Raw genomic sequence first — 19,844 nt, forward strand, 5'->3', positions numbered from 1 at the left:
AGCGGCCGCGCTGCTGGAGCGCCCAGAGCCACCAGTGACCCCTCAGCAGCCCCGGGCACTCGCAGGCGCTGAACTCAGGCCTTTTATTTGGGCAGCAGCTCCTCAGCCAGCCATCTGACTTACACCCTCGGCTTTGAGAGAGCTGGTCACCTCTCCAGGTTTATTTTGGGCCGGTGTGGTCTGGTCCAGCTCATCTCGAGTTACTGATGTCCCTCCCCCAGCTCCACCAGTGACCGGATTCCTGGTGACACTGGATACACGGGGCTTGGGCAGCGCCGTCCCTTCTCAGGTCACGCTCCGTGGCAGTCGCACCAACGCGGTCCGCACACGTGCGCTACAGACCTGCCCAATTTCGAGCCGTTTTGCAGGACCAAACTGCCAGAGCGACAGTCCGGCTCACAAGTGCAAGTCTTACACCTGAAGCAAAGGCTTTCGAGTGGTGAGGGAAAGAATTTGTTCCCTTAATTCTGCCCCAAATCCACTTTCCCTATAGCAAAGCATCCCCAGCAGCTTCCAGAGCTGCTGCTTCTTTTGCCCAGGTTCTCTCTTGTAAAACCACCATTAAAAAAAAAAACAAAAAAACACAATCAAGCACAGAGCAAACGACTGGATTGTCAGAGAGGGGACTGCAGCCTTGACCTTGACCCAGGCACGTTGGGGTGCAGGAGCCGCTGGAGCCCACTCCAGGCAGACACGCAGAGGAGCCGGCCGGGTAGCTGCGACACTCGACTCCTTTTTACCGGCTGGGGCGACTAGTGACCACGATTCACGGGAGAAGAGCGAGCGCACGGAAGGAGAAAGCCTGACCAGCGCGCAGCTCGCTGGGAGAGGCTGCGTAAACCACCCTCTGAGGGAACGGCAATGACTCTCTTGCCACACCGCTGGTGGTGTCAGTAACGTCTCGCCAACACCACGTTGCGTTTTCGCAGCCACGTGCAACCTGTACTCACCTTCCCCGCCCTTTGTAGTACAAACTCGGCTCCGATGGAGGCTGCAGGTAGCTCTCGGGCCGACGCAGCGGCGAGCTTCTCTCCTCGACACGCGTCTCCGCGCCCAAAGCGCGCTTCTCGTCTCGAGAGCCGAGAAACACGACGTGAATTACAACCCATCTTGTCACTCAGATAGCAGCACTTTTTAATCTTTAAGGTGTGGATTTCTGCCTAGACCTGCTGTACCAGTTTAGGTTCAGAAGTACCATTATCTAATGATACACCACAAGCTCTTTTTTTTTTTTCTTCTCTTTTGTTTTAATTTTAAATTAGTGGAGAGCTGGACCTTTGAACTGTCCCGCAGCCTATTGCTAACCTGTGCATTAAAGGAAATCCGAGTTAGGGGCCACCTGGCACGGAGAGAATACAACCTGCACCGAACAACAAGCATTTAGAGCTCAGGCTAATCCTCCCTCTTCCATGGGATGCAACGGAAATTACTCTGAACGCCTCACCGGTCGCCATAACGCGTGCTGAATAAACAGGCTGCGGGCAGGCCCTCCTCCCTGCCCTGAACGTTGTGTGAAAATGCTAACAACCCCACCTCTTCGTTAGAGGAATAACCTCGCCATTTACCCTCGTCATCAGCTGCCTCCAAGGCAACCACAGACCCACGGGCAAGGCTCAGCGCCGCTGCCCCGCTCAGCGCCAACCAGCCAGAGAAGGGCGTTTTGGGTTCCTCATGTGCAAGTCGCGGCATCCCACCACCCCGCCAGCTGCTGTGTGCTCCAGCTATCGTCCTTAACGAGGGTTCCCTGGTTGTGGAAGAAAAGGCTTCCAATTTATCAGTCAGCAACTGTCAAGATAAATCCCTCTTAAATGGCATCAGTCCATCACCGGGGATCGCCAGATCTTGTTTCACAGAGTCCTTGCGCTGAGTCTTACCAACGCAACTTTTCCTGGAAAAGAAAGAAATAGCTTCCAAGTGCAAAACCAGCTACCGAACCAGGATTTTCTGCACAAATTTTGGTACGGGTTTCTTGACCGGCTATCAAAATCTTTTCTGAGGAACAATTCTAGCAGTCTGCAGATACAAGGAACACTGAACGATGTGGATTCATACACCTCTGCTGCTCCTGAAAATGATGTGTCAGAACACCTTGTAATAAATCAAAAAACTTTATTTTTAAGATATATTATAAATTTACAACACACATAACATCAGTGTCTTCAGTGTGTATGTGCGAGCAGGTTTAAAGGCTCAGCGTTCATTCTAGTCTCATTCGTGGGTACAACGTCTCCGCAGAGTAAAGGTACACAACTGCTTCAGCCTGAACGGGTCTGACTTTGCTAACCACCTCGATAACTTCCAGGAATATATTTCAGTAGACAACAGCGACTGCTTAAAAGGATAACAAGTTAGTAGCATTTCTTGCTTTTTGCCTGGAGGGGTACCGCAGGGGAGCAAAGCCTGCTGGTTTTCCCACTCAGGGAGAGGTCAGCGACCCACGCGAGCGCGTCCAGAATGAACCCTGAACTCCACAGGCTCAGAGACGTCTGTCCTAGTTAAGCTTCATAAAAGTAATGTTACATTTTAGAAACAGCTGTGCATGCCACACATCAGTGTCAGTTCCATATAAAAATCGTTATATGCTGTACCTAATTATTTTACACACAGGTGAAGTGAAAAATGTTAAGTCAGTACCTTGCAATATAACTTTACTTGTGCTGCCTTGTGGTAAGTGCTGGATAGCAAATCACGTTCTTGTACAGTTCATTAAACTATGATAAAAATATGCAAATTAAAAATCTCTACAGGTCTCTGTTACCTGCTGCAACAAAGACACTTTGTTTTGTGGGGCTTAGTTTAAAACGTGATCCGCTTTCTCCCCTCTCCCCAGAGCATGATACAAAACTATACCCAAATTCAGGAAGAATGTAATGCATTTACATTTATGGAAGTTCACATGCTGCAAACAGGATCTGCACTAAAGATCTTCAAATCTAGGTCCTTTAAAAAACCCTTTTGTTACACCTAGATACCAGGACGCAGACAAGAACAAGCACCATGAGAGCACATTCGTGTGGACACCTCGGCACTGCTTGCCGTTTCCTCTGCAGGAACGTGGGGCTCGCACCCCGGCTGAGCTCACCGACTGTCCTACCTCAGCAGCAGCCACCAGAAATCCTGAGAAGAACCGTCAGCCCAGGGAGGAGGATATGGTCAGTGGTTTGCTTGTGCCTCAAAGCACATGGACTTATGATCGGATGGAAATAGCCAGCTGCAAGTGCCACTATTCTGCTAGTTAACAAAAAATGCTATTTATTGAAAGTAGAAATACAGGGCATTTACTTTGGATGAGACACTCACTATTCTTTGCCCACTACTTTTGTAAAATTGCTGCTGGAGTAAAGATCACCAGCAACCTCTGTATCTCTTCTACAAGCAGTATTTGCCGACAGTGTTACTATACATTCGTTTGGTGCAATGCTTAAACAACTTTCAAAATATATTAAACAATCCTCAGCCCATGAATCACAATGCCTAAAAAAAAAAAAAAAAAAGAAAAATCATAACACTCCCAACTAAAGAGGATTTCAATAACCACTTAAGTGTTTTATGGACATGAAGATGAATCTCCAAAAGACAAGTTTGGTTCCAGGAGAGTGAGGAAAGAAGTGGGGGTCGAGGTTCTGGGACACGCCTGCGACAGAGGCTGCGATCATCCAAAAAGAAGCAATTAGCTGGAGGTTTCAGAGCTGTTGCAGGAGCGAACCTTGCACCATCCCAGAGGAGCAGTAGTGCACTGATGACTGCTTTAGAAACTGTGCGAGTTAATTTTCCAGCTGCATGGACAACAGAAGCGTCCTTGAAATGGTGTAAAGATCAGCGAACCGTGAAGTAGCTGCGTAATCTTGTGTGACCATTTCCAGAGAGTGATGCAGCGATCTTAAGAGACAACTCACGTCACTGCTCACAAGGAGAGAAAGAACGGCAGATTCTTTGGACTGGACCAGACACTAGAGGTTTATTAGGAGAGTTATGCTAGCTCAGGCCCACAGGTCAAGACAATCGAGGTCCAAGTTGTAAAGTAGCCACTGGCTTTTTTTCTGAATACATCCCTTTAAATGCATTCCCCTATAAAGAGAGTAGAAATATGAAGCCCTGAGAACAAACTTCCATATAGTACATTTCTATTAAAAATATCTGTGTTTTGATGACAAAATTATAAGTTTTATCTATTTAAATAAATAGCGAGCTAGCTTTCAAGAGTCATGTAATATCAAAAGGTAGAAGATTGTCTATACCAACTGATGGGGCAAAGAGCTAGAATTTTAAGAAACAGATACTATATTAGCCACCTACCGCCCCATTTCCTCACTTCATTTCACAGGCTTCCAAATATTCCCTTGACCACATTATGAGACACTTAAATAGGACTTGAACACCACAGATGCAAGCATGGGACCTGAACCTGTGAATTCTTACTCCTGTGGGTAGTTCCTCCTCACAAAAGCTTTTATTCCCCCCCGCCAAACAAAAACTTCTATTCCCGTGAGCTTAGCGACCTCTCACCAGCCTACAGACCAGATCCACCAGTCCTCTACCCCTCCGCCACGGAACAGGACAGTTTATCACCAGGCAAAGCTCTTACCACACACACTCCTTGTGCCTGGAGACCCATCTGCACATTCTGACTCAATAGCAGTGAGAAAAATGTCAGTTTTTTGCAGCTTTTGTAAAAACCGGAATAATCACTGCCTTCGCAAGCACAGCGGACTTGGCTCCCCCTCCATTTACTGTGACAAAGTGGCAATGCCCCCAGGTGTGATGGGGACACACAGCTCCCTAGCCTGCCACTAACTCACACCCTAACACCACCACTGATCTCTTGATCAATTCCTCAAGTGTTCGTCTAACCTCAGGGGCAGTTTTTGCTTGATTTAAATCAGCTCCTACTCCTTGCTGCACACACACCTCCTAAGTTCTGGCCTCGTTCAGAGACTGACCACTGGAAACTTAAGCTCTCAAAAGACAAGCAGGACTATGTTAAAGCCGTAACAAGCAAGATGACTGTTTGGCAGATCAGGAAGAATACGCTCTCCAACACTTCTGCTGTCTAAGCGTCGAGCTTCGGAATAATAAAATCCGGAAATAACAACATATTCTCAAGCCTTTAAGTATTTTAAAGATGCCGTATTCCTCTATCCCTAAGGTCTCTACACGCCGCTGCAACATCGGGTTATGTTCTTGAACCTGGGCATTCTTACTTTCTTCTATTACATAAGCATGATTTGTTTTACTGATGCTTTTTTTCGTTACTTTATGAAAGGTTCAGTGCCATGGATTCTGTTCTGGCATAGCAAGGGAGGCAGCTCTAGTGACTTTTATCACCCTGATCAAACCGACACTGAAGAACAGCCATGGTTCATTAGCAGGTCCTGACAGTATCACACTCTGATCCCACTGCTGTGGGGCTGACGCAGAGATAAACAAGCAGCAGAACCTTTACCCTTAGAAGCGCACGAGACTGCTCCTCTGAAGCAGGTCAGATGCCAGGTATCAGGAACACGCCTAGCTTCGACCCCCTAACAGTTGGGGAGCTGGTTCAAGTTCATCATCCACATTGCCCTGGCAGCAGCAACAGTCTTGGGGCAGCTCCTCCCATGCCAGCACAGGCAGGACAGGTTGCTCACTCTTGCCATATGGCGAGTCCCCTAGGTTCTGCCAGCAAACCAGATGCCAACCTTTTAGATGACTCTAAGGTTGACAGGTGATCCTTGCCTGGTCTGTCTGGAAGTTCTACAGCCACTCCAGAGTCTGATCATGTATTACTGAAATCAAAAGAAGCATTTCAAACCTTTACATTCTTCAAAGACCAAGACTGCTACCAAAGTATCTGTTCATTAAGTCTGAACCTGTCCTTATTCATTCAGAAGCCAAAACAACCCCCACCAAGCTACAGGACAGTTTTTCCCAGCATTGTCTTCTAAAACCACTCATTAAAAGGAATATTTACAAGAATCCTGATCGGTAGAGAAGGACACGCGCCTCTAACATTAAGAGGTTCAAGTAATAGTGTCTTCTGGTAGCACTACAGGCAAAAAGCTTCAGGGAGTAAGAAAAAAAAGGACAAAATAATCAAAACCTTTCGTAACACTACAACATCCAGCCACAACTACTCATGAGTAGTTGTGCTGAACTCACTGGCTTGCAGGATCAGGTTCCTAGCTTTCACGGTTATAGGACAAGGTTACAATTTAACATCATGCTGCCAATCTGTTCTTACCAAGAGTTCAGGAAAATGATTTTACTGTCCAATTTGAACTGAAGAAGCATCTCTATAAAGTTTGCAATTTCTAAATGTAGAAGTGAGTATTTCAGCAGCCATGAACTGTAAAGCTTAATATGAAATTAAAACTAACAAAAAGAAAACCACCCTGGGATAGTAAGTCAAGATAAAATCTCGTGCTGTTTTGATTTCCCCACCCTTCATATTAATTATGTGAAATTGGCAACTTCAGTGCCTTGACTGCATAACCGCATAGATTAGATGCCAAATTCAGGCCAAAACTTGTTGTAGGGTTTCGGATTGCATCTTGTTCCTTTTTTCTTTAAAAAACCTAACTGCACAACCCCACCCCTCCTCAAAAAGGCGACTTGCAGAGCCACTCAGGAGCTCTCTATTTGACAGGGCACCTTTGTGCTATTTAAGGATAGGGTCTCCATCTGGTTACTCTGCATTTTGGAGAGGCAGGTCCTGCCTAGCCTGCCTTTCCAAAAAAGGGCTGTGAAGCACAAGACATGGCAGGGATCATGACAGATATCAATCATGTTTCACTAATTTGAAAAAAAAAAAAACCAAAACATTTTTGTTTAGACTGTTAAAAAAGTAACACCTGCAGAGCCCAATCTTAAAAACTAGCTGGATATTCCCAGTGAGTTCTGCTCTTTAAAAGCTCACAACTCCTGTCTGAAATCTGAAGTCAGTCTTCTGACAAAATAGGAAAGACACAGCCTGACATTCTTGCTATTTCCAAGGTAAAAATAAGTGTCAAGAAAAAACACTTCTATCTCAAAGATAGTCATTTCAAGCGTGCTTTTAAAAACATTAAACAAGATAAAAACCTAAGCGATTCTGCTTCTTCACAGACCACCAATGAAAAACCCATGCAAATTAGTTGCTTTTTTGTAAACAGTTTGAAAAAAGTCAAAACCCACAAGTCTCCCTTTTCCAAAACCATGCATATAAAAATGGAGAAAAACCACTACATGAGTACACCCCTCCTTGCACTAGGATATGGCAGAGTATGAACTTGTGAATTGCAGCCTACTTGAGAATCCAAGTCTTGGTGTAGCAAGTTCTGTCGTGAAAGAGATAGTGCATCCTTAATGTAGCTGACAGAGAATCTCCTACAAGTGTAACCACTGTGGGACTGCGACAACACTAATGCAGAAAATAAATAGGAAAAAGTAATGCTATTTATTAAAAGAATTCCATCTCTCAATTATTCTGTTTAAATTATAATGCAAGATAAACAAGTTTGGATAGAAATGTGCTTGCTCTCCCAGTATTCGGACTTTTAAAAAACATTTCCTAAGAATCAATTTAAAAAAGCATTTTATAATTTGATGTAGCCACAAATTAATACTGTATGGAGATGATTAATATCCTATGCTAGTGGTCAGTGACCTTTTGTAAACACTAGCCAGATGCTAGCAAAACTGGCTAGAAAACTACTGTCACAGGCCTTTTTAACAAGCAATATTATATTTCTTTCCAACAATCAGATTCTTAATTGTTTTCACAAAACCTTTTCCTATTTTTTGATATACTTTATTTTAAACCTAATACCTGAAAACATAAACAAGTCTTCAAACTTCTTCCACTAACACTAAATCCACAAGGCAATTAACTTGGCCATAACTACATACGCTCTCGTGCGAGAGACCCATTCACACCGGATTTCTCCCGCTCCCCTTCCATCCGCCCCGCTCCCCAAACGATCCATGCATCCTCCTGTTGAGGAGGAGGTGAAGCAAGGGACAGTAGGAAGTGGCACAGTGGACTGGCATTGCCCTCTACGTGCGATTCAGCGTCTGGAAGATTCGGGAGATCTGTAGCATGACAGGCCCAGTTTCTGGATCATTCATCCACTGAGTGCTGTTCAGGGGGTTTTCAAGCATATCCTCGAAGGCTGCCAAGAGATGGAAATTGCAACACTCAGTCCTTTAGTCAGCAAAGGCTTCCATGTTTGGGATGCTTCAACAAGAGGACAGTTAGAAATAGCGGCAGCCCAAAGGCATTGGGCAAGCATCACCCAAAAATGGTGGGAATACACACCACACATTCACCATTTGCACACCCAAGTCTCCACAGACTGGCATGCTACAGGCTGTTGTGCTTTCCCCATGTCCCAGCATTAAATTCACCGCAGACAAGGGTGATTAAATACTCAGCCTGGATTATAGTCCATTTCAGAAAACCTCAAGGATCGGGGTTTGAAGAGCTAAAGCCTTGGCAAATGTCTACATGCAGTAGCAGGGAACATGCTATGCCATTCACCTCTTTAGGAAAGCCCACCTTAGAACTGGGTCATTTGCTGCCAGGACTCCTATGAGAAGGCTCTTCTGCAACTCCACTCTTCCGAGCAAAAGATTTTCCACACCCCAGCCTCGACTTCTGAATGGCTAGTACTTGCACCAGCATCTTTTTCCTCCCCAGTACTTAACCAAGACAGTTCCTAGAAAGCACTGTCACCCCCTTGCCTTCCTGTGCTGCACTTTGGTTGTCCTATGGCTACTCTCTCATAACATCTGAAGAGAAAACTAAGCCAGCAAAGGAGCCAGTTTGCCAAAAGCTCCCCAGGAACGAGCAGTAGAGCCAGCAAAAGTGTATCCTCTTGAGCCCCCAAATCTCAGAGCTCTATCTGTTCATAGAGGCCCCTGGAGCCAGACGGGAAGCAGCATCTCGCCGCTGAGTAGCACGTGCTCTCTCCTTCCTGGTGTTTGGAGAGTAGAGGATGTCAGGGAGGCAGCCAGTTCCACCTGCCTAGAGATAGGCAGAAGGGGAAAGGCTGTCTGTGCAGAACAATCACCTCCATTTCTGAACAGTGGCAGCGATCCAAATATTTAAAAGTGGATTTTCTTTCTATACACAGCTGTCTTTACAATAAGCTTTGTTGTTTTGTTTTTCAAATGTGCTAGTTTTCACTTCTCTACTTACGCTGAAGGAACCAGACCGCTACTGCAAGAGCTAAGCTGCAAATTTGGCAGAAGAATGGTCCAGGCAATAAATTTATAAGCCTTATGACAGACACTGAGCTGGACTACTGGACATTTGGAGCAGTCATTATGGAATAGGACAAAAAAGCAGCTGCACATCTGACCTATTCAGAAGTCACCAAAATGTCAGCGTTCTAAGAATCTGGCAGACTGGCACCAAGGTCAGTGTCTTAATTTTCCCAAGGAGTGTTAGTGTACAGAGCTCCAACGGACATTAGTGGGAGCTGCAAGTACCCTGAAGGCTCATCATTAATACCTTGCCCAAGGTCAAGCAAGCCTACAGAAAAGCCCAGAATAAAGTACTGATCTCACCTTTCACCACTTTAACTATATTCTTTTAAGCTTTTGAGTCTGCATGAAACTAAAGATGTATCAACATTCTGTAAGTATCTAGTTAAATGCAAACATTCATTATTAAAATCTGTGACATGAGCAATTTGCAGATGTATCATTTGGAATATATTCTCTGATGTTCATCCAAGCTTTACAAGCACACATAATGGCATTTCATTTTCTATTTATATTCTGAGCTGCAGTGTGGAACCCTTGTTGGAAACGAAGAGACCATTTGTTCAGAAATCAGAGTGGGAAGGTTCTGCTCTTGAATTTTTTAAAGGCTTGCAAACTCTCCTAATTACATTGAAAGTAGTATTTTTAAAAGCTCTCTTGAAAGAGCTGTGCATACACCCTTTAGTTAAAAGCATTGCTTCAAATAAATTTTGAAGCCAGAGACTAAATGCAAAACTTTTTATATACATCACAGAGCCAATCTCACTCTTCTGTATCGTCCTCCAGCGTCAGAGAAACCAATTCATCAGAGATTTATGTTTCACTGCCAGGCTCATCAGTTGGGTACTTGCTGTGCTCACAGCCTTTCTGACCACGAGCACACAGGCTTTACCACAGAGCTGAAACCCAAGCAAAGGGAAGTGTATTTTCACATACATTATCTCAACTTTGATAGGCAAGGCCTTAGCTCAAACTTCTTGTTTGGTTACTCTTCCATCTCAATGATCAGGCCTCAACACACAGTAAGCTGTACCGCAGGAGACAGCCTTGTTTCTTCTGCGAAATAATCAGAGTTCTAAACAGACATTCCTGATTTTCCCCCTCGTAGCCAAAGGGAGCACACAAAAGGTTTCCTAAACCCACAAAAGCATTGCAGCCAGCCGCTATTAAAGTCTGGAGTTCAGAAAGTGTATTCCAGTAGCCTGGGGAATTAGTACCATTTCTCGGACAGCCCCAAATTCTGTTCTGGGTTTAGCTGAGTTGCAGTATGAAGCAAACAAACAATACAGCCACTGAAAGTGAGGAAAAGGGTACAGAGCTGCACCTACCCCACAAAGTGTGCTGTCATCATCCAGTCTCTTATTTGCCAGCAACTACAGAGACAGTGCATATGTAGCAGGAACCCAAGTAGGACTTACCTAGTAGAGTTTTAGGGTTGGTTAGCCCTAACTGTACCACTGGGTTTTCTAAGATGGCTTGGAAGAGAGGGCTATTGGTGTCAATGCCCTTATCTAAGTCCTCTGGAGAAGGCTTTCTGTCTCCCAGCAGCCATTCACACTGAAAGAAATCACCATGCACAACAGATTCATTCTGATGGAACCAATCATGAAAAGTGCCTCAAAAGTTTTGACAATGTGGCATGTTAAAAGTATTTTTCCTCTCATAGTAAGGACAGAGCTATACATTTCACACCAGATTACTATTCATTTGTGCGTTGCTCTCGCACCTTTATTTCAACAGGAACAGCAGCAGTGCCTGGTATGGTAATAAAATTACACCAACTTTGGATGTTTCAAAGCTCAGGGAAGACGTGTATTATCCTACATAGGTACCGCCTCAGAGGAACCCCATCAACATGGTTACAATGCGTCAGCCTGAAGTACCATCCAGCCCAATATCCTCTAACAGTAGCCAGCATCAGATGCCTAAGAAGAGCAGATTCCTTGGCTGTCAGCTGTGTCCGCATAATTTTCCTTATATATCATGCACTAGCAGGGGACTAATCAATCTTTGAAAACATTCATATTTCTGATTCCATAATCTGTGGAATGCATTGCTACAGAATGGTAATTTACACACTGTGTGGCTTGAATCTCTTGCTTGATCATTTATTCCTGTCCTTTAATCAGTTATTAATTATTGGGAATAACTTTTCCTTTCTCATGACAGCATCATCTCTTTTGCAGACTCTGGCAAGGGAGTTTCTCAAAAGCTTTTTGAAAATCCACATATGCTATCCTAGCCAGATCAGCCTTAACCTCATGCATGCTGAGTTCCTCTAAGAAGTCTAAAACCTTTGTATTCTAGTTGTGTATCTAATTTGAAAGAGGCACAGAATATATAGTGCTCATTTAATCTCCAGTAATAGTTGGGCTTTATGATAGATCAAAATGTCAACCAATTCAATGATGAAAAGAATCAGTTGAGCAGAGTATTATTGCAGTAAGGAACAGAAATGACATTGTACTCACGGCTGCATTTTGCTGGTTGTTGTTTACTCTGAGTGCATCTACCACTTCTTTTTCATCAAATCCCATCTCCATCAGGGCAATGACAGCCTACATCAGATTTGCACAGCTTAATAAATGTAACATTTAAAACAGAAATTAGAACAATCACATCCATTCATCTTCTGTGCAGGAGCTTTTTGTGGGGTAAAAAATCCCATTGTTTCCATTTGTAGACCACTAAGTAATCTTATCTACAAAGTTTTCAAATAATCCATATCAAAAATGCCTTTATTATAGAAAAATAAATCTTAGGAGTGAAGGTTCCTATCCTCAGCCCTGAAAGCTGAATGCAAAGCAAAGAGCAAGTTTACCCGGGGTAGAAAGAAAAGCAGGACAGAAACACCTTATTTTAGAACATCTCTCATGTCACAAAGCTTTTGTTCACATCTCACTGACAGATCAAGCTCCAGTTCATTTGCAGTTCTATTTGCCCAATTTAATTTTACTTCCTGGATTATTATATTGCTAGTGAGCATTATGTATTTAGACAAGTGTACTTAAATATTGTTATGAGAATCCTTAATCATTTAGAAATTGTACCCAGGTCATCAAATACATTGGCAGCTTTTGACCGAAATCACAAGGAACAGCTAGTTGTAGAAGCAAAGCGTTGGATTCTAAAGAGCACCTCCTGGTGAGTTTACAGTGTGATAGCACCACATATTTTCACTCCAGCTAATACTGTGTTCTGAAAAAAGGCTAACTTCTGCATTTGCTGCAAGACTTAAATCTGCTGGTGATATTTTTCCTTGCCCCTTAAATAAAACAATGCTCTTCTCTCCTGCCCTGCAACCCTTCCTTCACAGACTGCAGCCTTAGAAAGCATGCCAGCAGTCTGGCAGCTCATTTCAGTCCCATCAGTTAATTTTCAGGTACAGAAGCAACATTGTCAGTAATTTAGATACTGTTATCTGAGACAGCAGTGCATTAATTCGGTAATATCCCCTGCAGCAACCTGAATTTAAACAGTCCCCAAAGACTTCCACTAAAATACTGTCAAGCCAGCATAATATACATCTACCCAGATGTCCCATTTCATTTCACTAAACATTTATTTGCATTCCATGGTGCCCACACAGTCCCTTCCAATCCTAACAGTTACATAAATGAGATAAGCAGCACGTACTCGTGGGTCTGGACGAAATTCTCTTTTCCTCCGGATCTTCTTGAATATTTCTGTCAGCTCATCCTTGGCCTCTTCCCCACCCGCTTCTGTACTAGGACCCGCAGTTGCTTCAGCAGAGGATCCACCAGCTTCAGCAGAGGATCCACCAGCTTCAGCTGTGGCTTCCGATGGAGTCTGACCTGGAAGTGGAGCATCCACTGTAGGGTCATCTGCATGTTCTATCAACCACTCCATGGCCTGTGTCACTGACATACTGAAAAGCAAATCAAAACACAGGGATGAGAAGCACTCCAGACGTACAGTGGTGTTCCACACACATTTGCCTTTGCACTTATTCCCATAGTATATTGACTTGCGGGTTAATTAGTATCTGAGAAGTCATAAATAAAGTTTTGGAGCAAATCTGAGAGCACCTGAATTGTCTGTGGATTCAGGGCACCACAGTCTCTGAGGCCAGGAAGACAGAGGAATGAAGCCCAACTTGGACAGCTGCAACCCGGATTTTAAAAGGCATTTTTGAGGGAGTCACCTTATTCTCCACATCATTTGCTTTATTTCACAACAAACACTGACTATTTGCAACTGTTGACAAAACTGCAAACAAAGCATGTTCCAAATTTACATGAAACCACATCTCAGATGCAACCTGCTTTGTTGCTTCTTAAGGAGATCTCTCAAACATCCATCCAGTGATCAAGGAATGCCATTTACAACACAAGAAAAAAACAGAGGGTGAAAAACATTACATGTGCACAATATGACAACTTGAGCAAGAGCAAAATTCCACATAGGCAATTGCACCTGGACGTGTACCACACTGTTCTTCCTCCACTCTGACTTCAGAAGAAATCTGTGATCCCTCAAAGAAGTGGCCAGCCCAAGGGAAGAGAACATCATTATCATCACACAGCCACTTGCTATCCAGTGCAAATGCTAAGGGATCTCGAGAGTGCCCCAACACCTCCCTGCCCAATGAATACAGAGGAAGCAAAGAAAATGATAGGGCAACTGAACATGTAATTTCATTTGACACATGGGAATTATTACACATTCATAGACAAGAAAGGAAAGCCTTTGCTTATTTGGCTTTTCAGTTACAACATGAAAGATGGAAGACATCAGGGGAGAAAGAAAAGAGTAACTGCAATATGTTGTGGATTCTCTATCATTAGAAATTTTCAAGAATGGCCTAACAAAGCCCTCTCAGGAGTGAGGCAGTACAGCTCATTCTTCTTAGGGCACAAGAAGAACTACATTACCTCCTATTTTCCTACAGTTGCTATCTGGACTTTACAATATTCTTGGAACAGACTTGAAAGATCAGCAAAAAGTATTTTTCTACAGCTGAAAAACCAATGTGGATGGGCTAGGTTTGCTTTTTTTTCCCCCCTCTGTAAAATCTGAATTCTAAAGTGCAAGAAAAAGAGAGTTTAATACTTAGAAACAGTGACAGCCTGGCAGCCTTGTGAATTGCAGACCAGCTATTCTTTCCAGAGCAAGTCCAGCACTGTTTCCCCTTCCCTGTGCCATCTGCACCTGCATGCTGCCTGAGGCAGCGCTGTTCTTTGAGTTAATGCTTCTTCCAGCCTAGTTTTAGGTGACCCACATAAGGAGACTTTAGAAAAAAATGCAATTTTTTTTTAACCATATCAAGTAATTTACAGGCAGTATGCTGAGTACACTTACTGATTTAATCGAAGGGCTTTGACAGCTCTGCTTTCTGGAAACCCCATTTCTGTAAGCTGTCGCAGAGCTATCTCATCCACTCTGTCTTCCTCATCCTCATCCAGCATGGCTACACATACACAAACAAAACAATGTTCAGATTGACTTCAAACTAAAATAAACCCCTTCCTCAATGGAAGGGCACATGTTAAGTTCAAACCCCATTCTTCTGTTCCATCCCTGCTTTTGTTTCTGCCCCAAATTTGCTATCTCATCATTTACTTTGCTGCACTCAGCTTGATCAGGCTCAGATAGATTCTTCCTGGACACAGACTTTGTCCAGATGCATTCAAGATCTCAAATGAAAGACAGCTACCTCTCACACTACCATGGTATTTCCACATAATATATAGGAGATTTTAGACAACCAACAAATAGATCTTCAGTGAAAGTAAGTTGGATCTTGGTCCTAGCAAATTTCAAGGGTAAGCATCTCTCAGAAACTGAATCAAGAGCTACACTTTCTCCCCATTTTATTATGTCCTTGTGCATTTTTAACTATTCTTTACCATCCCCATAGTGCAACTCTTGTGAAGTTTTCCAATTTTTTGACTACTAATGATTTTATTTCTAAATGGAATGGACCTTATACATTCACAAGTTTTATATAACCTATACCTACAAGGTGAAATCTTTGCCGCAAAATTTGTAGTAGCTTTACTATTACACCAAAGTCTGGACTTCACTCTGCAAGCACGCTCTTCAAGCCCACTCTTCTGCTATGGAAGAAAACAAGTTCCCAGGATTTAACTAGTAGCTATAAAGATATGTTAAAAATAAAGGTCTGTTCATACCATTTGCCTTCTTAAAAAGTTCAACTGCATCTGGGTTCAGTGCTAACAATTTCTGTGCAACTTCTATGAGAGACACTAAGATCTTCCGGAGCTCTGTCTGGAACTGCAAGAAAGGAAACTGTCAAAACATTTAGACGGGAGGTTACCAGACATCATTAAATCTTAATATATCTATTGTTAGTATCTCAGCAGTAGTCTGCCCCCCTGCACAGAAGGTGGCTTTATTTTCCTTGTTTAGTCTCTCAAGAAGCACTGGGCCTTTCCTGCGAAGCGCTCCACGTAAGTAAAAGCTACTAGGCAGAAAGGTCCTTTTATTTTTACCACAGCTTGCTGCCCAGTACCACCACAAGATGTGCAGCGTTCAAGAAAACTCACCGCCTCACAGAAACACTTTGCCTCCCACCTTGCACAAGCGTTGTAAGAAGACAGTCACAGTAGCTCCATACCAGGGCTACTTGCTTCTGTGAACCAGTGAGCCTTCCTGGTCTACTATTTGCTTTCTGGTAATCCGAATTTGAACAACATAGATCAAAGCTATTTTCTAAACTGAAGCATCACAAATTCCTTTCAGTTGGACATTTGTTTTTAAAAATGCTATGCTTAGTAATGCTCATATGTCATAACAATATGGCATTATGTTGCTTAAATGCCAACTGTCCCCTTAAGGTTACTAGGGCACTCTGACAGCATGCAATATGTAGGCTGCTTCATAACCCTACTAGTACAGAAGAGTAAAAGTAGCCCCCACGCTGGTGAAGACATTACAGACTCTATCAGCATTCAATTACTTAAGTAAAAATTTATGCCTAATTTCTCTTTTCAAAACCATGGAAGAGAAAAAAAACACTGCAAACACCTGAGCTATTTAAGACTGAAGAAATAAACCCCCCTAACTTCACATCTGCCAGATCTGGAATATGCTTACTGAGCTTTCCCATGGACAAATATTTAAAATAATAATTTAGAACAGAATGTTTTATTATCACTAAATCGTACGACCTGTGTCTACACCTTAAGCTACCTACTTTAGTATACATTATATACATCTGAATTTCTCTTACAGAGAAAAGAGAATCACATTCACATGCAAGACAAAGTTATACAAGATAAAAAGCCTATTTGGATGTTAGTGTGCAAGTTAAAAAAGTCCAGTCTAATACTTACATCCCTCATGTTGTGATGGGCCACGGTGCGATCTACATTGCGAGAGGGCAGATTTGCAGTTGCTTTGAGAATAGCATCCTTATCAGGAGCTTTCTGCTCTTGTTTCCTCTGAAGGATAGGAAACATGATCAGGTTTCATAACCCATTATCCACAGAACAGAGAACACAGCATAGCGGAGAGCAGTTTCATATTCTTCACCAAGGCATCAAGCAGTGCTCTGTAACTTGCAACTAAGAAACAGCAGTCTAGCAATACAGTGCATTAATTGCACCAGTATAATTTTGCAATTATAGAGCAAAACTGGACCTGTTGGGTTGCCCACTTTCAGGCCTTGCACCTATTTCTGCTATCTAAACACACAGGGAAATTCCAGCGTAAAGAGGCAAAGTGATGTATCAAACATGGAGAGAACTCAGAGGCCTCAGTGCCCAGGGCCGTATTCTGCTCCACATGGTCTGTTCACAGCACGCTCTCTTCAAACCCCTGGTTTGTTGGGAGACGTACCAATACTGTGCATAGGCTAACACTTAACTGCTTAACACTGAAGTGCTTCGCTGCTTGCAAGTATCATGCAGAGATATATAGTGCCTTGGATTTTCTGTACATGCTTATAGTCCAGGACAAAACATAGCAGGGTACAAACTATAAGTATTTCCCAGTCTTATAATTTATGCTCTACAGTGACATTCTGCACAGCAAGACCATAGTGAAGAGAGAGACATACACCAATACCTACAAGGAAGGGATACAGAGACATACACCAATACCTACAGGAAGCAAGAAGAAACAAAGCTGTGCGAGGAAAAAGTAGAAAGACCTAGAGATTCACAGTGTCAAGCACAAGCATCGCTCAAAGTGTTTATGCAATAATATCAACTGCAGTACCACTCACACATAAGCATCATCCTGGGCATCATTGACTCTAACAATTACATTCCAATAAAATAAATAAAGAACAGTAGGGAGCCAACACTTCAGCTCTAGAGACCTGGTTAGGGGGTGATAAGCTACACACAGATAGAGACAGAAGACAGCCTGACAGCAAATCAGCATATTTCTATTGGGTTTTCAAACAGAGACAAAGCAAGGCACTTGCTGAACTATGCTTAAACACTTATTAGACATTTGTGCAAAGATCAAATCTATACCACCCCCACAGAATGTATCTGCTATCTTATTTTAAGGCAAATGTCACAATCAAAGTTAAAAATGGAAAATCAGCTTCCTCAAAGTTTGGAAGAAATATGAAATAATTTCCCTGCATCTAACTGGCAGTATTTGCCTCTACAAACACAAAGAGTACGCCACAGTAATCCTTCTGCAGCTTATTAATAAAGCAGTTAATCAAAATGGCCAAGTCAGGAAGTCTTTCCAACTCACTTTCTCCTCTGCTGACACATCTGTCATTTTGGGGAGTGGAGGTGGTGCACGTTTCTTTATTAAAAGCAAGACATCTGGAAAGAGAATGATACTGAAATACATTAGAAAGTAACATGAAGACAGTTCTTGTAAGATAATTAATTCCACTGTAGCATCAGAGTTTTTCACATTTTAAAACCTGCATGGCCTTGCACACTCCCCTTCAGTATTTGCGAGTCCTTAGAGCACAAGTGATTCAAAACATTATTAGTTACACTTTGATTGTTACTGGTTTCTTCTCCACACCCAACACTGTTAAAGAAAGGGTATTACAAGGCTCCAGTTGGCTTGTACATTAATAGTACATCAATTGGCTCATCATAATAAAAAAGCATCAGAACTTTCAGTGCTTCCACTGAGAAGGAAGCAGTAGGACAGGCCATGGACGGTTTTTGGTCTAAGCTGGGGTCTTCCTTCGATTGCAGCAAGGCAAGTGCCAAGCTTCAACAAGAACTTCCAGTATCAGGCTGAAGCTCACCTTTGTGTGTGCATGGCAGTAGAGCGATTCATGGTCTACAGCCGGAATGCATCACTGGTAGCCCACCAGGCAAGTCTCTGGGGCAAACAAGTCTTCAGTCTCAGATATCCCATACGACCTGGCATGAGCTTGATTTGGGCTTCTGAGACTAATACTTTCCCCTTCAAGGCACCCTCCTTCTAGAGATCACATGATGCTTTACAAGTTTCTAGCACCTCAGTTACTACCACATACATTCTAAGGGTGGAAAGATGCAGACACACTAGTTAGAGCCCAAAGCAGGCTTGTGCCGCATCTGCAGCCCCTCAGCCACATATGGCCTGACGTGCAGTTTTTAGTCCATTGTACTAAGCAGGTAAAAAGCAAACAAAGTATGCTTTGCACAATGAGTTTCCTTGGTCTGGCTCAGCACATAACAGCCAAGAGAACAGCTGGTGAAGGCCGTTAACCCTCATCTGTCCAGTGGATCAGAATGTGAAAGGATCCACATGCTGGCTCTTGGCCGCCCTGTGCAGTCAGCTGGTGGCCATCAGCTGTTGGCTGCGATCTTGTCGCCCTGACAAGCAAGGCGCAGGAAAGGCAGAGCACACTGCAGAGGGAAAAGGAGTGAAGAGGCATTCGCATGCCAGCTCACTATGACGGCACAGTTAATACTGCTTAGCTGCTGCAAACTGGAATTCAAAACTCTGTACGAGCCAGCACCTCGCCTAGAAATAATACACCACCAGTCAGCAAAACCGCTGCCCCTCGCCTTTGCCTAAGGCTCCTGTTCAGCTCCAAAGGTGATAGGTGACATTTCCTTGGAAGAGAGACCAAACTGTTCATGTTTGCGGCAGCAGAACAAGGTGCTTTCTCGGGGGGCGGGGGTGTGTGTGTGTGTGTGTGTCTTTTTTTACCCCTCTTCCTGTTTTGTCACCTTATTAGCTTCCTATGTCAAAGCAGAGAGCAGATATTAAAAAAGGTTATTGTTTGGAACTCGTCAAATTGTTAAACACAATTCCGTGTTTCCAGGCTGACAGGACTAAAAGCCAGACAATCTTACCTCTATCTTGGATGTTTTCCTCCAACACTGTTTTTGTGTCTGTCAGCACCTTCTCAGAAGTAGCATGTATCAACTTATGATGCGTCACAGTTTTCGGATCCTCCAAGCTCCCAGGCACACACTGCAGAAGACAGTAAATATTGAAAATCAGAAGACAGAAATAAGCCTACTGCATAAATCGAAATAAGCCTACTGCATGAATCACGGCACTTTGTACAGAAGATTCTCCACGTACAAACTGTGCCATCATTTACTAGCTTCCTAATAGCTTAAGCTAGAGTCCAGGGCACAGAATGTATTTTAGGAAGGAAACTGAGGCTTAATTTATGCTGTAACAATACTGACTGTGGTAGGTTTCTA

At 43.3% G+C, this 19,844-nt stretch overlaps 1 protein-coding gene across 1 annotated transcript; it reads right to left on the reverse strand.

The window, feature by feature from the left end:
- Nucleotides 1–7,397: 7,397 nt before the first annotated feature.
- UBAC1 (UBA domain containing 1) lies at nt 7,398–19,605 on the reverse strand (the record flags this gene model as incomplete). The annotated part of the gene is made up of 9 exons (XM_010284053.1): nt 7,398–8,129; nt 10,644–10,782; nt 11,697–11,783; nt 12,862–13,114; nt 14,548–14,656; nt 15,381–15,483; nt 16,545–16,652; nt 17,926–17,999; nt 19,485–19,605. Coding segments are annotated over 9 exons (1,110 nt in total), but the record flags the coding sequence as incomplete, so codon positions are not given.
- Nucleotides 19,606–19,844: the final 239 nt, after the last annotated feature.

This window comes from Phaethon lepturus, unplaced genomic scaffold (genome assembly GCF_000687285.1).
Source record: "Phaethon lepturus isolate BGI_N335 unplaced genomic scaffold, ASM68728v1 scaffold13343, whole genome shotgun sequence".
In the NCBI taxonomy this organism is placed as follows: domain Eukaryota; kingdom Metazoa; phylum Chordata; class Aves; order Phaethontiformes; family Phaethontidae; genus Phaethon; species Phaethon lepturus.